The sequence below is a fragment of the Sminthopsis crassicaudata genome, chromosome 3 (genome assembly GCF_048593235.1).
Source record: "Sminthopsis crassicaudata isolate SCR6 chromosome 3, ASM4859323v1, whole genome shotgun sequence".
Lineage (NCBI taxonomy): Eukaryota > Metazoa > Chordata > Mammalia > Dasyuromorphia > Dasyuridae > Sminthopsis > Sminthopsis crassicaudata.
This window is the reverse complement of record NC_133619.1, coordinates 632,437,372-632,464,758: the sequence shown is the minus strand read 5'-3', so window position 1 is coordinate 632,464,758 and position 27,387 is coordinate 632,437,372. Positions and strand designations below refer to the sequence as shown.

General features: G+C 39.0%; 1 protein-coding gene across 3 annotated transcripts; it reads right to left on the bottom strand.

Moving 5' to 3' along the window:
* Window positions 1-93: 93 nt before the first annotated feature.
* Window positions 94-27,387, bottom strand: LOC141564238 (tumor necrosis factor receptor superfamily member 14-like). 3 transcript variants are annotated; one of them, XM_074306495.1, is made up of 5 exons: window positions 27,154-27,387; window positions 23,809-23,934; window positions 19,120-19,275; window positions 12,533-12,623; window positions 94-8,949 (listed from the first exon to the last, which is right to left on the bottom strand). In XM_074306495.1, the coding sequence occupies exons 1-5, from the start codon at window positions 27,302-27,304 to the stop codon at window positions 8,595-8,597; spliced, it is 879 nt and encodes a 292-aa protein (XP_074162596.1). In that variant the 5' UTR covers window positions 27,305-27,387; the 3' UTR covers window positions 94-8,594. The 3 variants fall into 3 exon arrangements, with proteins under 3 accessions (XP_074162596.1, XP_074162598.1, XP_074162597.1); XM_074306497.1 differs by lacking the exon at window positions 19,120-19,275; XM_074306496.1 differs by lacking the exon at window positions 23,809-23,934.

The window sequence follows — 27,387 nt, the reverse complement described above, 5'->3', positions numbered from 1 at the left end:
AAAAAAAAAAACTATGTGGAGAAGGAAATGGCAAACCCCTCCAACTTTTCTGCCAAAAAACCCTAAATGGGGCCTCAAAAAGTTGGACAGGACTGAAATGACTAAACAACAATAATAATTGTTATTTATTGATAATTAAATAAAAATAATAATTATTGTTGAGTTAGCTTAGGGGGCGGAGCCAAGATGGCAGAGAAGATACATGCGATTTTGTGAGCTCCCTTCTTCCCTCATTACCAATTAGTTAAATCGGCCTCAAAAATAATGCTGGACTGATGGAAACCACAAGGACTGGAAGCACGACTTACCAGCTGAAGAGAAACTGGAGTTTCAACAGAAAAGGTATACATAAATCCATCAGCATGGGAGGTATTACACAAGCAAGTTGTAATATAACACAGGCTAGTAGTGATGTAACAAATAACATGAAACCACAAGAAGAATCACACATGCAAGCAGTGATGTAACAAACAATATGAATCAACAAAGTATTATAAAAGATTTCCGTGAGTACTAAAAGGAAGATATATGAATAGCACACATACACCTCCTTCAGCCATCAAGAAGGAGTCCAAAACCAATCTACTGTCCATCACTTCATGCGTCAGGGAGTACAATGATTCCTGCAGGTTTTGAAGTCCTGCAATAGTCCCATCATGTGTCAAGAAATCCAATGATTCCTGGAGGTTTTGAAATCCTGCAGCAGTCTCATTAATAATTTTTGATGTCCATGAGTCAATTGCCATACACATAGGGTTACTTGCTCTTTCAGTGGCATACATAGTCACTGATGCAGCCATCTGATGTTTCTTGAGTCTTCTTCATTTTGAGGATCTTCTCTTTTTCCATCTCTCTCCAATGGAGAAGGAGGATATGGCTCATTGGCACCCATATGATTCATTTTCCATCTGTAGATATACAAACAAACCTTCTCCCCAAGCAGTTAACCTATCTGGTCCCTTCCATTCACCATTTTCTGGATCTCTCCACATCACCTGATGATTATTTAAAGATAGTGGAGTTGCTTTCACTGGATACTGCCCTTCCAGTGGGTCTGCCAGAGCCAGTGTATCTTCATCAAAAATTAAAAATTAATAGTATAAAGGGCTAAGTTTAGAAGTTCTCTAGGATTATTTTGTGGCTTTTGTTTTTGGAGGAGCATCTTTATGTCTCTGTTTCTTCACTGTACTATTGCCTATCCTTGAGGATTAAAAGGTATGCCCAGTAGTGTGTAAAAATCTGATACTGAGCACAAAAGTGTGCAAAATGTTTAGATGTATATGCAGATCCATTTTCTGTTTTTATTGCTTGTGGAATGACCCTAATTGCAAAAGCTTATAAGAGGAATTCAGTGATCACTTGGGATGTCTCTTTTGCTGCTGGTATTGCAAAAGTAAATCCTGAAAAGGAATCTTCTATAACATGGATAAAAGGCAGACAACAAAAAGTTTTATAATGGGTCACATCCATTTGCCAAATTTTACTGGGTCTCAAACCATGAGGGTTCTTCCCTGGAGGGAGTGTAGGAGCATGGAAAGGAAGGCAAGCTATACAGGCTTTTACTATGCTCCTAGCTTTCAAATTGTAAACGTAAAGCTTGAGCAGCCTGATGATATTTAGAATGAGATTGTTGGGCTGCCTGAAATAAAGGAGTATTGCCTAACATGGTTAGAAGGCTATCTATCTAAATTTCTTAAATAGCTGATATATCTATATCTATATCTATATCTATATCTATATCTATATATAGATATAGATATAGATATATTAAAAGCTATAAATTTTATTTGGGCTGTGGCATTTCTTTGTACCACACCTACTGAAAAGGCTGAATCAGATAATATATTTAAATGTCCTACATAATAAGTAAGAGCTAGAATGATTGTATACAATTCATTCTGTTGAGTGGATTGAAAAGGAGTTCTGACTACTCCCTTTATAGTTAAATCATGAGAGTATACAGCATAAATATTATGTTTGGCTGCATCTGTAAAGATAGTTAGTCCTTTAAGAGGAATCTTAAAAATCTTTTCTTCAAAATTCCATTGCCAATTATATAATAGCCAGGTTAACTTTAAAGGAGACCTGTATGTAAAATTTGGAGTCATGGCCAATAACATTTGCCACTCTGGGATAGCTTTACAGCATACATTAATTTGTGCATTGGTATAAAAGGTATATATCTTATCAAGTCTTGTTAGGATTCTTACAAGGTGTTAAGTTGGTTGTCTAATTTAGCATGGTTCTTAACAGTTCTCTACTTCTGAGTTCACACTTTTCACACCTTTAAAAGAGTCTATAAAAGGACAGCCCCCTGGAAGCTTGAGGAGATTCACAAATAGGATGGACTTCCAGGAGAATTCACAAGACCACAGAAACCCACAATCCTACTTTTGGAGGAGGAGTCAAGAATCATTCCCACTTCCACCTTTGTGCTGGATGGAGACATTTGAACAAGAGCTCTCGGGAACCAAGGAGAGAGGAAGGCCTCCAGAAAACTAGCCAAGCCCCAAGTGAAGGAGATAAGATTTTGGAAGAGGCAATAAAGGAGCTGGACTCCTGGCTGCATGTGGGACTATTGAACTGAACTGAAACCAAGGCTGCCTCCAGAAGCTCCCCAAGAAACCTGCACCCAGAGAATGATTAAAATTTAAAGAAGAGAACATTACAATGTCTTATCCCAGATAACTGTACTACTCTCTTAATAGCCTTTAATAAGATTCTAGCCACAAATACTGAGTAAGGAATAAGACTTTAGTCTGGTGTGCTTGGAGGATCACCCACTTGATCACACTGTCTCTTTGATGAATGACTGCTGTGGGTACCTCTTTTGTTGCAAAAACTGATATTTCCAAGGGTATTTTGAGTGACTCTTTCAACCACATTGGATAAAGCCAGTTCAATCTCTCTCCAAACCTCATGATCTTCTTTTGTAAGCTGGTGTGGTTAGTTTAAAGCATGTCTTCCCTTAAAATGTCATATAATGTTTGCAATTGATGGGTAGTTAAGCCCAACACTGAACACATACATTGGATGTCTCCTATCAATTTTTGAAAGTCATTTAAGGTGTTGAACTTCTCTGTTCTTAATGAAACTTTTTGTATTGTAAGCATGTTAGGATATACTTCATATCCTAAATATTGAAAAGGAGTGTACTTTTGAATATTTTCTGTGACTATATACAATTGGTAATTTCTTAATGTTTCTATGGTCTTTTGTAGACATGCTTCTAACATTTGTTCCTCAGGTGCACACCCCAAGATATCATCTATGTAATGTAATGACATAACTTTTGGAAATGCTTTTCTTACTGCAGTAAAAGCAACAGCCACATGAAAAAAAAATTATTGTTGAAAGAAACATCAGGGGGAAAAGTAGCAGATTAGAATATTCACTCTATTCCCTTAAATATTATAATTTGGGGTACATGATTTGGTTCAAACTAACTTTTGAACACTGTCATTTTTCAAGGGGAAGGAAAACCTTAATAGTAATGATAGTGTAGTAGTTTTAGAGACCTCAAGTTGAGAAAGAGAGAGACTGAAAGAAGTGGGGGGGCAGGGGAGAGAGTAGAGAGAAACAGACAGACAGAGGAGGGGAGAGGAAGGAAGGGAGGGGGGAAGGAAGAAAGGAAGCAGGGAGAGACAGAAACATAGAGATAGAGAGATACAGAGAGAGAAAGAAATTAAGAAACCTCTCCTTATGGCTAAGGCATGCATATGGTATGGGCTGCTGTGTGATTCAAGGGGAGGAAGATCAGACATCTCCAATCTTTTCTCCCACCTGCACTTTTGCAAGGAAGATTTTAATATCTGTCAGAGCAGAAGCAGGAAGTCAGGGCCTGAGACCACTTTGTTCTTCTCAGAGAAATTGGGTTCCAGACTAGAATTATAACTATCTATTCTTTTAAATATTTTTAGTCTGAAAATTGTGACCAGGCTCAATCTAATTTATGATTACTTTTTGTTTTGTTTTGTTTTGTTTTTAACTTTGGACAAGGAATGGAAACCCCAGGCTTTCTATTCAAAGCTTCTCACTTATTACCACTCTATCCCTTTCTCACAATGAACATATATAATCAAAAAGCAAAGAAACTCACTTATCTAAAGTGTGGCAAAAGAGAGATCAGAAAAGAAACACATTGGAGCTGTTTTTCATATAGAGCATAGAAAAAGCCAGCCCTCCACAGATTTAATGAAGGTTTTATGAAGGCAGTTGCTGAAGAGGAAGGGATTCTGACTGGGGCCTACAGGCTTATCTTATAGAGGACAACGGGGCAGGAGTCGAACACATGTTCTGATCCCATTTAAAATGTATGTCATCTCTAAAGCAGATGCTGCTGCTATTGTTCACTGTTGTTCTGCTTGTGCTCTTTTTCGTCGTGCTCCTCCAAATACTGCAAAAAATCCTCATGGTGAGTCACCCAAGGCCCTACGGCAAATGGATTAAAAGGCAGTGCATCCATGTAACTGGATACACACTCTCAATTTCTCATGGCTTCACTACAATCAGAAGAGGCACTTAAGCATGTAATCAGCCATCTTTATCATTGCTTCTCCTTTGCAGGAGTTCCATGTGCACATAAGACAGATAATGGACCAGCTTATACATCTTCTGCTTTTGGGTCCTTTTGCACTGAATTTGGCATTGCCCATTTCACTGGTATCCCATATAACCCTACAGGCCAAGCCATTGTTGAATGGGCTAATTGTACTCTCAAGATGTTCCTGTCTAAGTAAGAAAAAGGAGTATCGGGGTTTACAAGAACCTCTACCTGACTCACACAGGCCCGCTTAGATGTGGTGATATATACATAACAATTATTTACAGTTTTCACATTTCTTGGATCTTACCCCAGCAATGTGCTTCTGGTACACACAGAAAGCATGGTTAACTAACAGATGATTGGAGTGAAGCCATGAGAAATTGAGTGTATATCCACGGTTACATGGATGTACTGCCTTTTAACATGTGTCATATCCATTTGCTGTAGGGCATTGGGTGACTCACTATGACGATTTGTTGCAGTATTTCGAGGAACAGGATGAAAAGTAGCACAAGCAGAACAACAGTGAACAATAGCAGAGAACAATATCTTTAGAGATGACATACAGTCTCTGCAATGAGCGGGCAGATAAATGAAATGAAGCATGTGCCTTATAGGCAGGGGAATCAGTATAGACCACACAAACGATAAAGGAGGGCATCAGCTGCCTTATTGCCCTCAAATATGGGACCAGTGCCATCAGTGTGAGACCTAACATGCAGGATAAAAAGGGGTGCGGCTCAGCTGTTTAAAGCTTCTTGAGCCTGATGAAAAAACCAGTGATGGTAGAGTGACTGCCATTTATATATGCATGTGGTAGCTGTTGGATGGCTTGACAGGCATAAAAATTGTGATATTAATAGTTTCTTTATACCATTGCATGGCATCTATGACAGCATATAACTCATTTTTCTGTGTAGAATCATAGGGGGTATAAAGGACATATGTCTCTTAAGTGTCTTCCCTATATATAGGGGCCCTGTGATCTTTGGTAGCATCAGTAAAAACATTAGGGCCTTGCACCGGCTCTGAGGAAAGAGATCCAATGGAAGTACTTACTTTTAATCTTTTGTACAACTCTCTAAATGGCTGAGAAGTATGCAGAGTTGCTAAGGCCAAAGCTGTAACAGAACTGCCCACATTAAGTTATCCTGAGCAATAGCAAGTACTTGCTGTTTTGGTCTATCAAGAGCCAATGGAGACAGCCCTACTGAGATAAGTATGGCTCCTTGGCAACATTGTCACAAGAAGGAACCAAGTCCTTCAATCCTATTGGTCAGAATACATGAAGGTCTGGTAGGGTGCAGTCACTCTATGGGGCGCTCACCTTGGTGCAGTGCAGCAAAACAGGGCTTATCAACAAATGCTGCCAGCATCAAGGGCTGTGAAGGATTATTCCTTGAGGCAGGACAAGTGTACAGCAAGGAAATTGATTGTAACACTGCACGAGCCTCTGTAGACCGTGGTGATGTCAAAACAGAAGGGCCTTTCAAAATATCTTAAAAGGGTGCATAACAGCAGGGTGAACCAGATGAGTGGACCTCAACCACTGTAAAGTTCCCACCAAATGTTGAAAGTCATGAAGAGTTTTATATTTACTCTCATTCACCTTTGGAGACATTGTGGACACAGGAAGGTCTTGAAGGCTGAGTCTGTATTTTATGTGCTGCCACTGCAAGGTTCGGCTGAGCCAATATTGGAGTAATGTGTTGCACAATGCTTTGCAACTGTGACTCTTCCTCAGTGGCCACCAGTATCTCATCCATATAATGAAGCATATAAACATTTGGATATAAACTTCCAACTGGAATAAGAACTTTATACCATTGGCAGAGGGTGGGACTGTTAGCCATCCCTTGTGGTAATACTTTCCACTACCATCTAGTGACAGGAGTTTGTAAATTAATAGCTGGAACAGAGAAGGCAAACTTCTCCCTGTCTGTAGGATGCAAAGAAATAGAATAAAAGCAACCCTTTATATCAATAACCACTATATGATATTCCCTAGGAACCATATTAGGAGATGGGAGGCCTGGTTGTAAAGCTCCCATGGGTTGCATGGCAGCATTCACAGCTCTCAAATCAATTAACATGTGCCGTGCTTTGTTCTTTTTTCTAATTACAAAAACAGGTGAGTTATAAGCACTACAAGAAGACTCAATATGACCCAATTTCTCTTGTTGCATAATGATGGATCTTAGGGCAGTGAATCGTTCATTTGAGAGGGAGCACTGATCCACCCATATAGGATGGTCATGGTTCCATTTTAAGGGTGGCACTGCCAGGACCTTCTCAGTGGCCCCTGTTAGTCTTCCTCAATGTGTAATATTGTCTGAGGGGCTTTCAGTAAATCTCTTCCCCACAGGGAGATTCTGAGCCCTGCAATGACAACAGGCCTAAAAACGTCTTTGTGATTTTCAAATTCCCAGTGAAGTATTCTACTAGACAGGGAAGCGTGTTGCATTCCACCTACTCCATTAACTGTTACTGTTTGAGTTTGAAGCAGCCATTCAGGAGGCCAATCAATTTTTGTTATAACGGATGTATCAGCCCCTGTACCAATCATTCCTAGGAATGGCCTGTTTTCTATAGAAATTGTACACATGGGTTTTTCTTGCCCAATCATTTGAGTAAAATTCACCTCACCAAAAGAATGTAATGGGAGTGCTTTAGCAGCAATTAAATAATCTCCTTTAAGTTCACAGGATATGGGTGAGGATTGGTAACCAAGATAAATGATTCCATATGTTTTAATATCATAGTATGTACAATCACAGGTGCGTAGTCCAAGAGTCCGATTACTAATCTATCTCCAGCTTTGGGGTGTGCCTCAATACGTGCAGTGGTCCATGGGTTGATGTTAAAACCCTCAACTGCATTCACCAAATACTGTCCATATTTTTCATCAAGGCCTGGTAATTCTCTTCAAACCCTGTAGCTCCTCTCTGGATAGGTTGTTTGGGGTTCTCATGGGACCCCCTCGTCAGTTTCCCTGAACCATAGTATGATTTTTCTTCCTAGACCAACAAAATTCTGCCACGGGGCCTATCTTGCCACAAGCAAAACAAAAGGATTCTCTGCCTCCTATTGGCTGTTTGTGGCATTGGGCTTGGAATTATCCTTTTCTGCCACAGTTTAACATTTCTTTCCTTCTGTCTTCCTGTCCTCCCTCTGTGTGATTCCCTGAACTATAGCTGAGACCATTGCCTCTGCATTAACCTCTGCATTGCCTCATAATCTGCTTCATTACATCTCGCTATAATTTCAGCAATAGAGTTTCTTTAGAAAGTCCAGCCACTTCATGCCTGCACAACTTATTCATTCCCTCTTTTAACAGTTGCCTGAAAAGAAGGTCAGAAGCACCATTTCCCCCCATGACTCTGTCAACTGCTGTTTTTAATCGGGACACATAATCTTGAATAAATTCTCTGGGGCCCTGTTTTATTGAAGATGTTGCTGTACCAGCCCCTCCTTACCTATTCTCTCCCAAGCCTGCACAGCACACTGTGACATAGCTGCCTAAGGGGCAAAGTGAAAGTTTCACAGGGACTTAGGTTAAAAAAGCTGCTCCTTAGAAAGTAGGGGGATTGTAAGCTCCCCTCAGAGGTTACTGATTGTCAGTCTTGCCTAATCCCAGACCTTCAGAAATCCCTGGTCACTACCTCTTCCAGTTGTAGTTCTTTACTATTTACTTAATCCTAGGTTTTCAGAGATCTCTGGCCATTGCTTCTTTGAGCAGTGGTTCTCATGTCCAACAGAGCGCCCAAACACAGTGGCTTGGAGCTCAGGTCTTTATTGTATATGATCACATTTTGCACTCCTCCTGCACTCTGTCTTAATTCCCACTGAACTCCCCCTACTTCCTGGTCCCCACTACTTATATCGAGTCTATGAGGTAACAAGCAAGCCAATAATAGAGATGTCTCCTCTTGATGATGTGTCCTCTATGCGAGCAGAGCTTCTGCTCAAGGGGTGTCCCTACCAGCTGCAGAGATCACATCCAGGTGTCTTAGACATCAAAGCTTCTTTACTTCCTCATTATACTATACTATCTGGACGATAATAAGATGATGCTGATGCTGATGCAGATGATGCCGATGCCGATACAGATGATGCCGATGCCGATGCAGATGATGCCGATGCCAATGCCGATGATGCCAATGCAGATGATGCCGATGCCGCTGATGCCGATGCCGATGCCGATGCTGCTGATGCTGATGCCAATGCCGATGCCAATGCCGATGATGCTGATGCAGATAATGCTGATGCCAATGATGCCGATGCCGATGCCGATGCCAAGATTGCAGGATAAGGATATGTTTTGATTGTGACTGTCCTGTGAGCACCGTGCATCAGTGATGGCAGTGCCTGGCCTTTCTTCATACAGACCCTGGGCAGTACAACTAGGAAGACAGATGAGGACATGTGTCACTGAACATGAATTCATTCCCATCAGCCCACCATGACTGAATGATCCAGCTCCTCCCCCACTCACAGGCAGCTTCCAGAGAGAGAGGCAGAGTACCCCAAACAGAGGGAGAGAAGTAGATGAGGACAGATGTGGGCCCCCTTCCCAAACGTGTTATAAACACCTCAGAGGGAGGGCATCCACACTGAAATGACTAGAAAGACAGGATCAAAAAGTCCAGAGTCAGGATCCAAAAAGATTTAGACAAATTTAAACCATGAGACCATGTTGCTTTTTTAGGGGAAGTAATGCAGTTTTATCAGTATAGGGTATTCCCTGCTGTAGAAATACTTTCCTCTGATGCAGGAAATGTCAAGAATTGAGACCTTGTTGGCTAGAGCACTGAGAGTGTGATGTGCTTCTGAGACAAAGTTTATAATGTTTAAGATACCAAACTCTGGGCCTCCTGACCCCACAGCTATTCCTGTATGTTCCACTGTCTAACCTAAAAAAAGATTGAAATCACTAGGATTGTAGAAACAATGCTTTCCAGTTGGGCTAAAAAAATCTATTCAAAATCATAGAACCTGTGATTTCTAGATCTGGGGACACCAATGGACAGAACTTTGGATCTACAAGCGCAGATGGGAGTTCAAATCTTAGTTCAGACATTTCTGAAAGTAGAACCTTGAGCACTTAACCCCTGATTGCCTCAGTTTTCTCATCTATAAAATGAAGATAATAGCACTCACTTCTTAGTGGAGCATCAGATGAGACAATACCTAGAAAGTGCTACATAATGGCTAGTTTTTATTGTTATTGTAGCTCCTGTCCCAATGACCATTGTTATGAAACACTGTCCTTGTTGGTCAATATGGATTTTGTTCCCTGTGGGCATCAGCTGAGCAAAGTTGGGGGAAAATTCCAGCCTTTTCAGAATTTTTCAACCTTCAAGGTTTTTGAAGGGACTCTTCAAGCATCACTTTGCTTCTGGCTTCTAGAGGGAGGATGGAAGGGGCCAATCCCACTTCAAATTCTAGAATTCATGTCTGGAAAGACATGGAAGGGACCAGAAGCCTCTCCAGTATCCCCTCAGCTTGCTACACTTTCTCTTTCAGGAGATCTAGAACTTTCTCTTGGTGAGTTATCTCACTGCTGGTGGGAAACCAATTTCCTTTGTATTATCTAGTATGTATCCTCGAATGTATTTCTTTTCTGATCTCTCTTTGGCCACACTTTAGATAAGTGAGTTTCTTCTCTTTTTATAATGTATGTTTATTGTGACAAAAGGGATGGAGTGGTGATAGGTGGGAAGCTTTGAATAGAAAACCTGGGGTTTCCCTTCCTCATCCAAAATAAAAAGACAAAGTAATCATAAATTAGATTGAACCTGGTGACATCTTTCAGACTAAAATAAATATAAAAGAATAGGTAGTTATAATTCTAGTCTGGAACCCAATTTCTCTGAGAAGAACAAAGTGGTCTCAGGTCCTGACTTCCTGCTTCTGCTTTGACAGATATTAAAATCGTCCTTGGAAAATGGCAGGAAATTTCTCATCTTCCTCCCTTTGACTCACATAGTGGTCCACATTGTAAGTGTACCTTAGCCATAGGGGGAAGTTTCTTAATCTCTCTCTCTCTGTCTCTTCCTCCACTTCTTTCAATCTAGCTCTCTCCATTTGGGGTCTCTAAAACTACTACACTATCATTACTATTAAGGTTTTCCTTCTCCTTGAAAAATGACAAAGTATTCAGAAGTTAGTTTGAACCGATCATATCCCCTAAACTCATAACATTTAAGGGAGTAGAATTATTATTCTAATCTGCTACCTTTCTCCCCATGTTGCTTTCAGCAATAATTACATTTTATTTAATTATTAATAAATAATAATAATCATTGTTGTTTAGTCATTTCCATCCTGTCCAACTTTTTGAGACTCTGTTTAGGGATTTCTTGGCAGAAAAGCTGGAGTTTTTCTGCCATTTCCTTCTGCAACTAGTTTTATAGATGAGGAAACTGAGGCAAGCAGGATGAAGCTATTTGCCAGGATAACACAGCTAGCAAGTGTCAGAGCCCAGATTTAAACTGAGCACTCCATACATGACATTCTGTCCACTCTGCCACCAAGTTACCTATTCATCATCATCATCATCATCATCATCATCATCATCATCATCATCATCATCATTGTTATTATTGAAAGGAACTAGAAGCCACTGACTTCAACCCTCTAATTATAAAGATGAGGAAACTGATGCCCAAAGAATCAGAGGGACACACAGGAAACAAATGTCAGAGGCAAGATCTGAATCCAGCTCTTTGGGCTCCAGAGTCAGGATCCTTTCCACTCTACCAGACCACTGACCTGGGAAGGACTAAATGGGACTAGATAACAATCCGTCTGAAAAGGTGTCAGAGCAGGAGCACCCTGAGCACCCCTGGTGAGTCAGCAATGCTATTGGAAAGTCAACCATGGCAGTCCAGCTTTAGACTACACTGCAGCTTTAGAATAAAGGAAATGCTGTGACACTGCCCCATGGACATGGACATGGTTATGAGACATTAACAGTACAGTTCTTTGAATTCAAGTTCCTTGGATAGCTGAAGGGCTTTCACAATAGGGCGGTGCAGGCTCATAGATTCTGAGCTGGAAGTGACATCAGGAGGTCCTTTTCTGGGGTCACTCATTTATAGATAAGGAAAAACCTCCATAGAAAGTTCAAACTACTGATAACAACAGCTGGTGTTTATGTAGCGTCTCCCATGGGCCAGCACTTTTAAAATAACATCTCACTGGCCCACCACAGGTGGGGAGCATCCATGCTATTGGAACCCAGACTCTCTAGACTCCAAAACCCTCTCCATGGTCCTGGGGCAGCCAGAGCACCAAACCACCCATGGGAGGAGCTGCTGAAGGACGTCCTGGAGGGGCCAAAAGGTTGTGTCAAGTGCTTAAAGAAAAGGGAAGTGGGAGAGAAGCAAACTCCCTCATCTAGGCCCCAGAGGGGAGAACCTAAAGAGATGGAGAGAATGTAGGAGAAGCAGATTATAGTTCAGTTTAAGGGGGAAAACTTCACGATGGAGACTGTCCAAGAGAGGGAAGAAAGAAGGAAGTACAGACAAGCAGAGCAGCATTGAAGATTACCTGTGGAATTTCTTTTAAGCCTGCAAGTACATGCAAGCTGTACAGAAGAGAGGTTCACAGTGTCCCATACATTTGGAGGAATCAGCATGAACCCTAAAGTAATTGTTAATTTTCAGGGTGAGCACACAGGCCTCAGAAATGGGCAAAGTCTACAAATTAGGACTTGATTTCTTATTTTGTTGCATGACTAGACAAGAAAATGCTGATGATGCAGAATAAACTTAAAGTGTGTCCAGTGTATATTTATTTCCCAGAGAGCCAGTTGTTACTTACCTGCACAACCCTGTGGACATTTTTGATTTTTATTTTCTGTTCTATTCTGTTTATGGAAACTTTTACTTCAAATTTTGGAGTTCATTAAGTTCACAATTTGTGTACAGGTTATTATAAATGAGTAAGACTACCAAGTCCCAGAGAACATGCACAACCTACTTGGTCCATGGCAAACATCGGTCCAGGATCCCATTCATGGAAAATGTCCCTGCCTGGCATTCTTCACAGATGGTGTTGTTTCTCTCTGTGCCTGAAAGAGAAGGAGGCATGAGACACTGTAATGTTCTTCCCTAAAGTGTAATGTTCTCTGGGAGCAGCCTTTGTTTCAGTTCAGTGTAATCACCCCAAATGCAGCCAGGAGTTAACGTCCAGATCCATTATTGTCTCCTTCAAAGTCTTATCTCTTTCCTGGGCCTGGTTAGCTTTCTTAGAGCCTGTCTCTCTCCTTGGTTCCAAGAACTCCTGCTGCTAGTCCTTTGCCTTTGCCAGCTTCTGCCTCTAGCTTCCTCCAAATCTCTCAAAATCCAAAGGTTTGTGCTTCAGCCTCTAGCCAGCACACAGGTGGAAGATGGAATGGATCTGTCTCCACCTCATAAAGCTTCTAGTGTGCTTGTGCTTTCTGGCCCTGAGAGCTCCTCCTTATATGTTCCACACTGAGTACACAGCAATCATTACATCACTAGGAAACCATTATTTATTGTAGGATTAAATCAATGATAAACTAGATTTAATCACTGTCTCCTCAATTCCACTTACTTAGCACCTTGTTAGAATCCTAACAGGATCTGTGATACTCAGCATAGTAATAGGAACAAAACATGTTTGTTAGAACAGTGTCTTTGGATTAGTCAGTCCTTTCCCTGGAAGCTCTGTGTCAGAACAAAGAGTATTGAGAATAAGTGTATGAAAAACTCCCCCTGCCCTGTGGGGGAAAATATTATTTTTTAAAACTATATTTTGTTTTTGTATCATCTATATTGCCTAACATTCCTTTGGTTTAACAACCAACTCTTTGGAGGAAAAAAAAAAAAGAAAAAAGGAAAATGGCACATTTTAATGTCTTTTATGTTTAACCAACATTACTAAAAATTTCCCCATCACTTTCTCAAAATTAAGCATCTAACAAAATTATAAGTTAAGCTCTGATTTATCCTGTTTTATTATGCTCACATTGAAAATTTAAAAATCAGCTCTTTGAAGAAGAGTTCTGATTAATTCCACCATGACTCTGATGACCTTATCTTACACAGTGAGTCATCTCTTATAATATATAATCTTTAAAACAAAACAAACAACAAAAAAAAAGTTCCACAAACTAACAGCAAACCAAAAAAGTGTAACATTATTTGTTGTGTTCCATACCTATAACCCCCCACTTCTTTACAGAAGCTGGAGATTGAGGATGAAATAGAGTATTGAAGTGTCTCAGTGGATAGAGAACTGGGCTTGGAGTCAAGAAGATTTTAGCTCAATCCTAGGCAAGTCACTTGACCTCTGCTTACCGGTTTTGCTACTATAAAAGGGGGACAGTGATAGCATCTGCATTCCAAATAACATGTGTAAATCTGGCACAGTCAATGCTTGTTTACTTGTTGTTATTTAACTATCTGGAGGCATACAAATTACTTTTCCTGCTTATATGACCCTGATTTTAGAAGAAAATGGGACCTTAGAGATTATTGGATCCAATTGTTTCATTTGACAGGAGGGAAAACTAAGACCCAAAAGGGCAAGTGACTTCCTTGGCCACACAGATTATTCCATCAATATTTGAAAGAGCTTCAGTTTGGCCAGCTTGCTTCCTTTCTACACAAATGCAGATTGTCATTCCTTTCAATTTCAGCAGATGGCCTTTTAGAGTTGTGTCTGAAACATCCATCCTTAGATGTAGTGTTCTCTTCTCTAAATTATAATCTGGAGCAGATTTCTTGGAGGGCTTGCAGCATCCTTAATTTAAGTTCAATTTAATAATCTCAAATGCAGCCAGGAGTTAAAGTCTAGATCCTTTATTGTGTCCTTCAAAGTCTTGAATCTTTTCCTGGGCTGGGTTTGCTTTAATAGAGGCCTATCTCTCTCCTTGATTCCAAGAACTCCCTCCAAATCTCTCCAGCCAGCTTCAGCCTCTTGTCCTCCCAATGTCTCCAGACCGAACAAAGGTGGAAGTTGGAATGAATCTTGACTCTTCCTCTCAAAGAGTGGGGTTGTAGGTTTCTGTTTTGTGAATCTCCTAGAAGTCAATCCTAGTTCTTTCTGACTCTGAATCTCCCTGAGCTTCCTAGTGGGCTTGTCCTTTTTATATGCTCTTTTAGAGGTGTGAACTGCAAAACTCTAACAGGCACTAAGCACATTAGTGAACCAGAGAACTGCTAAGTACTATGATAAAATTAGACAACCGACTTAGCACCTGTAAGAATCCTAACACTTCCTACTATATGTTGTTTAAAGGAAACACACCTGAAACAGAGTGATACATTAAAACTAAAAGTAAAAGGGTGGAGCAGAATCTACTATGCTTCAGGCAAAGCCAAAAAAGCAGGGGTAGCCATCCTCATCTCAGATCAAGCAAAAACAAAAATTGATCTAATTAAAAGAGATAAGGAAGGGCATTATATCCTGCTAAGGGTAGCATAGATAATGAAGCAGTATCAATATTAAACATATATGCACCAAGTGGTGTAGCATCTAAATTCTTAAAAGAGAAATTAAGAGAGTTGCAAGCAGAAATAGACAGCAAAACTATAATAGTGGGAGATCTCAACCTTGCACTTTCAGAATTAGATAAATCAAACCACAAAATAAATAAGAAAGAAGTCAAAGAGGTAAATGGAATATTATAAAAGTTTGATATGATAGATCTTTGGCGAAAGCTAAATGGAGACAGAAAGGAGTATACTTTCTTCTCAGCAGTTCTTGGAACCTATACAAAAATTGATCATATACTAGGGCATAAAAACCTCAAAATCAAATGCAGTAAGGCAGAAATATTAAATGCATCCTTTTCAGACCACAATGCAATCAAAATAACATTTAATAAAAAGCCAGGGGAAAATAGACCAAAAAATAATTGGAAACTAAATAATCTTATACTAAAGAATGATTGGGTAAAACAGCAAATCATAGACATAATTAATAACTTCCCCCAAGAAAATGACAATAATGAGACATCATACCAAAATGTGTGGGATACAGCCAAAGCAGTAATAAGGGGAAGTTTTATATCTCTAGAGGCCTACTTGCATAAAATAGAGAAAGAGAGGGCCAATGAATTGGGCTTACAACTAAAATTGCTAGAAAAAGAACAAATTAAAAACCCCCAGACAAACACGAAACTTGAAATTGTAAAAATAAAAGGTGAGATTAATAAAATTGAAAGTAAAAAAAAAAAAAAAAAAAAAAAAAAAAAAAAAAAAAAACAACTATTGAATTAATTAATAAAACTAAGAGTTGGTTCTATGAAAAAACCAACAAAATAGACAAACCCTTAGTAAACCTGATTTTAAAAAGGAAAGATAATAAGCAAATTTTAGCCTTGAAAATGAAAAGGGAGAACTCACCACTAATGAAGAGAAAATTAGAACAATAGTTAGGAGCTACTTTGCTCAACTTTATGCCAATAAATTCGATAACTTAAATGAAATGGAAGAATACCTTCAAAAATATAGCTTGCCCAGATTAACAGAGGCAGAAGGAAGTAGTCTAAATAGTCCCATCTCAGAAAAAGAAATAGAACAAGCTATTAATCAACTTCCTAAGAAAAAATGCCCAGGACCAGATGGATTTACATGTGAATTCTACCAAACATTTAAAGAACAACTAACTCCAATGCTATATAAGGTATTTGAAAAAATAGGGGATGAAGGAGTCCTACCAAATTCCTTTTATGACACAGACATGGTACTGATACCTAAACCAGGTAGATCGAAAACTGAGAAAAAAAACTATAGACCAATTTCCTTAATGAATATTGGTGCTAAAATCTTAAATAAGATATTAGCAAAAAGACTTTAGAAAATCATCCCAAGGATAATACACTATGACCAAGTGGGATTTATACCAGGAATGCAGGGCTGGAAAACTATTAGTATAATTGACCATATTAATAATCAAATTAATAAAAACCATATGATCATCTCAATAGATGCAGAAAAAGCATTTGATAAAATCCAACATCCATTCCTACTAAAAATTAAGAGTATAGGAATACATGGACTATTCCTTAAAATAATAAGGAGCATATATTTAAAATCTTCAGTAAACATCATATGTAATGGCGATAAACTAGAACCTTTCCCTGTAAGATCAGGAGTGAAACAAGTTTGCCCACTATCACCATTACTATTCAATATAGTACTAGAAACGCTAGCCTCGGCAATAAGAGCCAAGAAAGAGATTCAAGGAATTAGAGTAGGAAATGAGGAAATCAAATTATCACTCTTTGCAGATGACATGATGGTATACTTAGAGAACCCCAAAGACTCTGCTAAAAAGCTATTAGAAATAATTCAGAATTTTAGCGAAGTTGCAGGATACAAAATAAATCCACATAAATTCTCAGCATTTTTATACATTACCAACACAATATAACAGCAAGAGATACAAAGAGAAATTCCATTCGAAGTAACGGTTGATAGTATAAAATATTTGGGAATATATCTACCAAAGGAGAGTCAGGAACTATATGAGCAAAATTACAAAACACTTGCCACAAAAATAAAGTCAGATTTAAATAATTGGAAAGACATTCAGTGCTCTTGGATAGGCCAAGCAAAAATAATTAAGATGACAATACTCCCTAAACTAATTTATTTATTTAGTGCTATACCAATCGGACTCCCAAGAAACTATTTTAATGACCTAGAAAATATAACAACAAAATTCATATGGAACAACAAAAGGTCAAGAATTTCAAGTAATGAAAAAAAAACTAAGTGAAAGTGGTCTAGCTGTACCAGATCTAGAACTATATTATAAAGCAACAGTCACCAAAACTAAGAAATAAGCTAGTTGATCAGTGGCATAGGTTAGGTTCACAGGGTAAGATAGTGAATAAAAATAGCAATCTAGTGTTTGACAAACCCAAAGATCCCAAATTTTGGGATAAGAATTCTTTATTTGACAAAAACTGCTGGGAAAACTGGAAATTAGTATGGCAGAAACTAGGCATGGACCCACATTTAACACCACATACTAAGATAAGATCAAAATGGGTCCAAGATTTAGGCATAAAGAACGAAATCATAAATAAATTGGAGGAACATGGGATGGTTGACCTCTCAGACTTGTGGAGGAGGAAGGAGTTTGTGTCCAAGGGAGAACTAGAGACCATTATTGATCACAAAATAGAAAATTTTGATTACACCAAATTAAAAAGTTTCTGCACAAACAAAACTAATGCAAACAAGATTAGAAGGGAAGTAACAAATTGGGAAAACATTTTCACAGTTAAAGATTCTGATAAAGGCCTCATCTCCAAAATATATAGAGAATTGACTTTAATTTATAAGAAATCAAGCCATTCTCCAGTTGATAAATGATCAAAGGATATGAACAGACAATTTTCAGATGATGAAATTAAAACTATTTCCATTCATATGAAAGAATGTTCCAAACCACTATTGATCAGAGAAATGCAAATTAAGACAACTCTGAGATATCATTACACATCTGTCAGATTGGCTAAGATGACAGGAACAAATAATGATGAATGTTGGAAGGCCTGTGGGAAAACTGGGACACTGCTGCATTGTTGGTGGAGTTGTGAAAGAATCCAACCATTCTGGAGAGAAATCTGGAATTATGCCCCAAATTTTATCAAAATGTGCATACCCTTTGACCCAGTCGTACTACAGCTGTTTATATCCCAAGGAAATACTAAAGAAGGGAAAGGGACCTGGATGTGCCAAAATGTTTGTGGCAGCCCTTTTCATAGTGGCTAGAAACTGGAAAATGAATGGATGTCCATCAATTGGAGAATGGTTGGGTAAATTATGGTATATGAATGTTATGGAATATTATTGCTCTGTAAGAAATGACCAACAGGATGAATACAGAGAGGCTTGGAGAGACTTACATCAACTGATGCTGAGTGAAACGAGCAGAACTAGGGGATCATTATACACTTCAACAGTGATGCTGTATGAGGATGCATTCTGATGGACGTGAATATCTTCAAGAGAAGAGCTAATCCAATTCCAATTGATCAATGATGGACAGAATCAGCTACATCCAGAAAAGGAACACTGTGAAATGAGTGTAAACTGTGAGCATTGTTTTTTTTTTTTTTTATTGTTGTTGTTGTTGTTTTTTGTTTGTTTGTTTTGTTTTTGTTTTATTTTGTTTTTGTTTTGTTTTGTTTTGTTTTGTTTCTCTTCCCAGATTATTTTTACCTTGGGAATACAATCCTTCCTTTGCAACAACAACAACAAAATTCAGTTCTGCACATATATATTGTACCTAAGATATACTATGAGATATTTAATATATATGGAAATGCCTGCCATCTAGGGGAAGGGGGGGAAGGAAGGCGGGGAAAAACTAAGAACAGAAGGGAGTACAAGGGATAATGTTGTGAAAAAAAATTTACCTATGCATATGTACTATCAAAGAAAATATTAGAATTATTAAAATTAAGAAAAAACAAAATAAAATAAAAAAAATAATAATCCTAACACTTAGAAGCCTCTAAAAGACTGAGTTCCTCTGCACTTAAATAGGCTTGAAAGTGGATGGTGACAGAGCAGGCTCACCTCTAGACTTCACATATTGGCCAGGCCTGCAAACTTGATGAGGCACACACAGCTCACAGTCATCACCTTTCATATCAGTGCAGAAATAACCTGGAGAACAGCTACACACCGTGTTGGAGGTAGATGAACATTCCTGTCTGATCACCAAACTAAGCTCTGAGAGAAAGAACAAAAGGAGGAGGCATTAGGCAATCAATCAATTACCATTTATTCAGGACCTACTATGTTCCAAGCACACATTAAAAAGAAAGGTAAAAAGGGACAGCTCGATGGTGCAGTGGATAGAGCACCAGCCCTGAATTCAGGAGGCCCCAAGTTCAAATCTGGTCTCAGACACTTAACACTTCCTAGCTGTGTGACCCTGGGCAAGTCGCTTAACCCCAACCCCAGAAAAAAGAAAAAAGGAAGAAAAAAAAAAAGGAAAGGTAAAAGATAATCCCTGCTTTCAAGGAGATCACAGTCCAATGCATGTAAACTAGTAGGTGGAACAAGATCCACACAGGGTAAATTGGAGATGGTCAAGAGAAAAAAGGTCCTGGACTTAAGAAGGAAGGAGATTGATCTCTTGCAAAGATGGGCTTTTCACTAGGATTTTAAGGAAGATAAGAAAGATAGAAGGTGGAGATGAGCATAGAGCCATGAGGGAAAATTCCCAGGTGGGAGATCATAGAGTCCATTGTCCTTTGAACACAGAGTGTGTGTGAAATAGGGGAGGGTATAAGGTGCAATAGGATTGTAAGGGCATTAAAGGGCTAGGTAATGAATGGCTTTAAAAATTTCAGTTTTGCTCCTAGAGGTAAGAGGGAGCCATCGAAGGTTATTGAGTTAGATGGTGACATGTTTAGACCTCTGCTTTAGGAAAATCATTTTGGCAGCTGAATGGAGGGAGGATAGAGTGGAGTGGAGAGAGACTGGAGACAGGCAGACCCTCACAGCATTTATTGCAACACTCTACATGTGACCTGAAAAGGGTCTGCTGTGTCAGAGGAAAGAAAGGGGCGTATTCAGGAAATACCACAAAAGGTAAAATCCACAAGCCTTGTAGGTCCTTGTAAGTCCATGAGAGAACTGAAGAAGGAAGGGACTGCTGTGGTTAGCTACAGAGTGACTCAGTGTGAAGATATTTAGGACCAGTCATTTACCCTTCTGTGAACAGGAGGCTGGCTCCATTTCTACAGATTCACATGTCTTTGGGTTGAATGCTCAACTATACCAAACCACTTGGATTCATTATAATATCAGACAAGTCTAACAGAATCTCCAGGAAAATATACACTGTTCAGATGCACCCATTGAGGTCCAGTTGGAAAAAGAACTTTTTCAAGGTCATACCGAGTCATTGAGAGGTATCAAGAAGTAAGGGGAAGGGGGAAAGGAAGAAGAATTCATTTAGTTCTTATCCCTTAATGTACCAGGCAGTGTGCTATATAACAGCCCTGAGAGGTAGATGCTGCTCCTGCCCTCCCATTTAACAGATGTGGCAGACTAAGGGCAACTGGTGCCCACGGTTACAAAGTTAGAAGTGTCTGAGGTCACATTTGAACTCAAGTCTTGTTGACTCCAGATCCAGCATTCTATGCACTGTACCAGCAGCTACTAGAACCCAAACCTCCCAGCCAAATGCACAGAGAAGACATTTAGAGGCTGATGGAACCTGATTTGATATTACAATGAAGCCTCTCTTTTTAAAGATTAAAAAAATGGAAGCCCAGAGAGGTAAATTACTTTTCCTGTATTCTCTCGATCGATATTAGTGTCTTCCTCTAAGATAATTTCTAATTCATCATCCTGCCTATACCATGTTTGTACAGAGTTTGTACAGTGTACATGGTGTATACTCCGTTATTTCCTAAGGTCTTTCTTGGTATCCCCAGCACTTAGCATAAGGCTTGACACATAGCATGTGTTCATTGGATGTTTACTGACTGGCTTGCCCAACATCATACAGATAATAAATGGAAGAGTTAAGTTTTGAACCCAGCATCTCTAACTTGTGATCTAGGACTCTTCCCTATGCATCACCTAATGGCAATATTGAGGGTGAAAATCTTTTCAAACTCTAAAAAGGGATGTGCCTGAGAAAGGAGGAGAGAAAAATGAAAAGCTCTGAGCAAGGAGTTAACTTGTCATCATGGGACTTGAGGTCTAATCCTGGCTCTGCTCTTTACTGCTTTGTGACTTTGGTCAGGTCCCAACTTCTCTGGGATCAGTTTCTTCAGTAAAATGAGAGTCCTAGATGAGATGACCTCTCTGGTCTTTTTCAGCTCTGGGTCTGTTACCTATTAATCCCTTCCATATGGACTAAGGAGAGGAGATATTCTGAGGGAAGCAGGTGAACAACCCTGGGGCAGGGAAGAAGCAAAAAAGGAGAAATGGGGGAGCAAAAAGAACAAGGAAAGTCCCCAGTACTTTATATAGTCAAGAGTTTTGACATGTTTAAGATGATTTACCAGTTATGCAGATAGTCTGTTAAAATAGAGAAGTGCAAATTTCAGAATACTCAGAGCTAAAGTGGGTGAGAGAGCAGAAAGACCAGCTCCACCACTTAGCATTCCCCTGCCCTCTTTCTGTCCAACCCCACCCTCACCCACAAGGATACATACACCCTTTTCCAACCTGACCCACCTGGGATTCAGAGGTAAAATGGGGTAATACCAACAGAGGAGATGTCCTTTGTTCTTGAAAAGCATGCTTGTGAAGAAATTTATGACCAAAGAAAAACTGGAGATCATTATTGATCACAAAATAGAAAATTTTGACTACATCAAATTAAAAGGCTTTTGTATAAACAAAATTAAGGCTAACAAGATTAGAAGGGAAGTAACAAATGGGGAAAATCAAGCCATTTTCCAATTTATAAATGGTCAAAGGATACGAACAGACAATTTACAGATGATGAAATTGAAAGTATTTCTACTCATATGAAAGTGTTCCAAATCACTATTGATCAGAGAAATACAAATTAAGACAACTCTGAGATATTACACATCTGTCAGATTGGCTAAGATGACAGGAACAAATAATGATGATTCTTGGAGGGGATGTGGGAAAACTGGGACACTGATGCATTGTTGGTGGAGTTGTGAAAGAATCCAACCATTCTGGAGAGAAATCTGGAATTATTCCCAAAAAAGTTATCAAACCCTTTGATCCAGCAGTGCTACTACTGGGCTTATACCCCAAGGAAATACTAAAGAAGGGAAAGGGACCTGTGTGTGCCAAAATGTTTGTGGTAGCCCTTTTCATAGTGGCTAGAAATTGGAAAATGAATGGATGTCCATCAATTGGAGAATGGTTGGGTAAATTATGGTATATGAATGTTATGGAATATTACTCTGTAAGAAACGACCAACAGGATGAATACAGAGAGGCTTGGAGAGACTTACATCAACTGATGCTGAGTGAAATGAGCAGAACTAGGAGATCATTATACACTTCAACAATGATAATGTATGAGGATGTATTCTGATGGAAGTGGATATCTTCAACATAGAGAAGAGCTAATCCAATTCCAATTGATCAATGATGGACAGAAACAGCTACACCAGAGAAGGAACACTGGGAAATGAGTGTAAACTGTTAGCATTTTTTGTTTTCTCCCCAGATTATTTTTACCTTCAGAATCCAATTCTTCCTTTTCAACAACAACAACAATAAAATTCGGTTCTGTACATATATATATTGTACCTAGGATATACTATAACATATTTAATATGCCATCTAGGGCAAGAGGTGGAGGGAAGGAGAGGAAAAATTCGGAATAGAAGGGAGTACAAGGGATAATGTTGTAAAAAATTACCTGTGCATATGTACTGTCAAAAAATGTTATAATTATAAAATTAAGTAAAAAAAAAATAAAGAAAAAATAAATAAAATATATATATATATATATATATATATATATATATATTATATGTCAATCAGTTTTGATGAATGTGACTCTTTCTAACAATGATACGATTGATGCCAGTTCCAATGATCTTGTGATGAAGAGGGCCATCCGCCCCCAAAGAGAGGACTGTGGAAAATGAAGGTGGTTCCCAACACAGCATTCCCACTTTTTTTGTTGTTGTTTGCTTGCATTTTGTTTTCTTACTCATTTTCTTTCCTTTTTGATCTGATTTTTCTTATGCAGCAAAATAATTGCATAATTATGCTTACATATTTTTGATTTAGCATATATTTTAACATGTATAACATATATTGAATTGTTTGCCATCTAAGGGACAAGTTGGGGGGGAAGGAGGGGAAAAGTTGGAACACAAGACTATGCACAGGACAATGTTGAAAAATTATCAGTGCATATGTTTTGAAAATAAAAAGCTTTATTTAAAAAAAAAAAGAAATACCATGCTCTAGGATCTTAGGAAGTAGTTCAAGCCCCTCATGGAGGAAATGGGCAAACTGCTATCCAAAGAGTGGACATGACTTGTCCAAAGTCACAGAAGGAAAAGCCTGGGATGGAACCCAGCTTTCCCAACTGCTAGTAAAGCATTCTCACTGCCTATTTTTCTGGTCTAGCTCCTGCTCACTGAGCTGTAGATATCCCTCCTATCCCATCTTGTTTGACTTTTGACTTCTTCTGAACCCAGCTCTCCCTTTCCCAGGGAAGCTACAGTACCCATGGTAGGACAAACTGTGGGTTAGATCTAAGTCCTAGTTGCCCCAAGGTCCTGAAGAATTTCTTACCAGAGTCACAAACTTTACATAGGAGACACTTCTTCAGGACATGATTGTGTGTGGTGTAGGTCTCAGGATCACAAGGAACACACCTGGTGCCATTCACTATGTTACATCTCCCAATTAGTTTGTAACCTAAAGATAATAAAGAGCCAGCATCAAGAACAAGGCACAGGACACCTCCTTGCAGAAACCACTGCTCTCCAGTCTCAGTTCCCCTTGGTAACATCATATGAACACCGTAGAAAAGGTTCAGGAAGCTTCAAAGGCTGCCTATGAAACTTAGGATGATTTATTATGAAAATTAGGAGGGTGCACATCCATCCCTCAATTTAAACCCAAACTGTCAAAACTGGAAGGGATCTCAAAAACAGAGTGAGACAGAGACAGAAAGACAAAGACAGAGATAGAAAAAAACAGACATGTACACACACACACACAAAGACAGAGAGAGAAAGAGAGGAGGAGGAGGAAGAAGAGAGACATATTTCCTCTCAGAGAAAGAGAGGAAATCAGATGAATTCTGAGTGCAAAATAAATAATAATATTTTCACTTTATTGTTTTTTGAAATATGAGTAATATGGAAATGTTTTACATGACTTCATATGTATAATTAAGTCCATGAAAAACTGAGTATAATTATTTAGAGGGAAAAAGGGATATTTCATGAAATAGGGGACTTTTTAGCATTCCTGGTGAAAAGATCAGAGCTAAATAGAAAAAAATATATATATGTAAAAGTCAAGAAAGACATAAAAAAGTAAATAGGTCATCTTAAAGTGAAATAAACTGACACAAGATAAACAGCTCCGACCAGATTATTCAATTTAAAGCATCATTTATTAGCCAGCTGGTGACTGACCCCACTAGTGAGGTACACTTTTAAGCACGTTTGCCACATCCTGGTACAGCTTTGCAGTTACAAATTTCAGAAATCATTGACACAGTTTCTCTTTTACAATGGGGAAGTGTCTGAATGTGAGTGAGCACACAATGGATCCTGTCAACATGTTTTGCAATATTGTCCTGACTCTGTTAGACACACACTCTCAGAAAGTCTAGGGTCTCATGAACCAGGGAATGGGGCCCAATCTGAACATAACACTTCCCTTAATTTAGTTTAAGCAACATTTTCCTATAAGCCTGAGGCCCCTTGACCCAGGGATGAGGGGGTCAGTCTTTTGTCTATTTCAAAAGGACCAACTAAGGTTAAACTGCTTACATTCCTTCATGGCATGATAATATCTGTAACTTAAAAGTTTCTCAGTATTTGTGCTGTTAGAAGGAGTATAGATAGACAGAAGGCACAGATCTGATTAGAATACAATGGGGAAAAAGAATAAAGTAAAAAGAAAACAAAACAAAAAAAAAACAATTCACAAGAAAGTAAAAAAAAAAAAAAAAAAAAAAAAAAGATGGTCACCCATGAATATAAACAAAGAGAACATTGTTGTGTGCCCAGAACATAAGAGAGAATTCAAAATATATATAAAAAAATTACTAAATCAAGAAAGTACACACATACATACACACACACATATATTCAAATCAATAAAGTATATATCTATATATATACATATACATATTAAATCAAGAAAGTATATCTTTTCTTTTGTATTCTTTCTCTATTTTTCTATTTTCTTATTCTGTTTTTTTAGTGAAATAAATTAAAAAAGAAAAAAAAAAAAGAAAAAAAGAAAGAAATGATGAGCAGAATTACCCCCAGAAAAGTCTGGAAAGACTTACATGAACTTTGTATGAAACGGGTGCTAGACCCTTTCCCAAAATGAACTAATCAGAGACATTTTCAGGTACAAAGAGAAAGCCTTTTTAGTCCCTGCAGTGAGAGGCCTAGACACAACCGAGAGCCATTCCAGGTCCTGCCATGTACTTGTGGAACTTGACCAGCTTCCAACTTGTTGGTGTTTAAAAAACAAAAGATCTGAGCCTTTTCAGTGGATAGACTAAAAGGACCTAATTATCCTTGACCAATGCTATCTGTTTCCCATAGAGCACATTGATGCTGTTCGAGTGGCAGTTCAGAGAGTTGTGGGAATCCCCTTTTTGGTGGGAGATGTGGTCAATGTGAAAGAATTCAAGAGCCCGAAATATTAGTGGCAAAAAACAAGTTTTATGGGCACTGAGAAGTCAGCTTTGCTAGGAAGACAGACTTCTGAGTGACAAGAGGTCCTAGCAGAGAAATCCTGGCAGAGAAATTAAAAGGGTCATTACTGAGAAGAGAATGTCTTCATAGAGGGCAAGAGTCCTGTAAGCAGCTATGCCAAAGGGAGAGGTCCCTTGACAAAATCATAATTCCTACTCTGGACTTCTACCAAAAATATGGAGTTTAGAATTATCCTTTATAAAAGGGCTTGGCTGTAACCAAGTCTTCTTTCTGGAGAGTGGAGAGACAGGTTGGAGGGGAAAGCTGCTCACTCTTGGCTGGCCATACAGGAAACAAGGAAGAGTCAAAGGAAAGAAGGGTTTCTTAGAAGTGTGTACACTTCAGCCCATCTTCTACATTGCTCTTCTAGGCAAGAAGTAAGTCAAGAAGTCTGAGGCTCAGATTCCCATTTGAAAATAAAGCCAGTGCCCCCTGGCTTAGATACTTGGAGTTTCAAGCCACTCAATGTCAGACCCAGATCTCCCAATGGAATGAAAATCACTTTGAAAGCTTCCTGCAAAGGTATCCGATTTCCAAAAAAATCAAGGGGGTGGGGGAGGGGTGATTTGCCTTAGAGAGGCCTAGTGTGGAAAATATGCCTTCTCCTAGCCTTTCTGGGAGACCCTGAAGCAAAGGGGACACAATTTCAGAGGGATTATTTTACAGATTAAAGGGGACACAGTTTCACCCCCATCAACATCACTTCCTGTAACTTCCTGAGGGTCTGACTTTTTTCTGGGAATAGAGATCATGTGACTTAGTCTCAAATTGAAAAACCTTCACCCAATCAGTCCCATTCAAATTGATACAAAATGAAGATACTGTACACAATAACAAGGATAATGTAACATGATTAATGAGCATGGTTTAGCTATTTTAATCAATCCTAATGTGGAAATAAATGTTTTCCAGACACACACACACACACACACACACACACACACACACACACACACACACACACATTTTTATGCCTAAATCAAATTGTTGGCCTTCTTATTGCACCTCCATCATTCCTCTAAACTCTGAGAACATCCCCTCCCTCCCCTCATGGTCCCTTTAAACTCTGAGATTCTATGATTCTAGAATTTGAATGGACACATGAAGAAAGGAAGAGAGCTTGGAAGAGGCAGCCATGTACCAGAGTAAGAGAGTGATTTGTCCCAGAGGAAGAAATTCTCTCACTTACCTGCATGGCAAGGGCGACAGCACTCCCCATCCACTTCATAAAGTCCTTCAGTGCATAAGCCATGGGCAAGGTTAGGGAAGGCAATGAGGTCAAGGAAGAGAGAATAATACAGGATTCCACAAAAAGTGGGCTGTGATCTTGATTTTGTCATTCACTGGCTAGATGACTGGAGACAACTTGTATCAGGATTTCTTGCTGTTCCAGCATCTCTAAACTCTCTCTAATTAGCTTGTA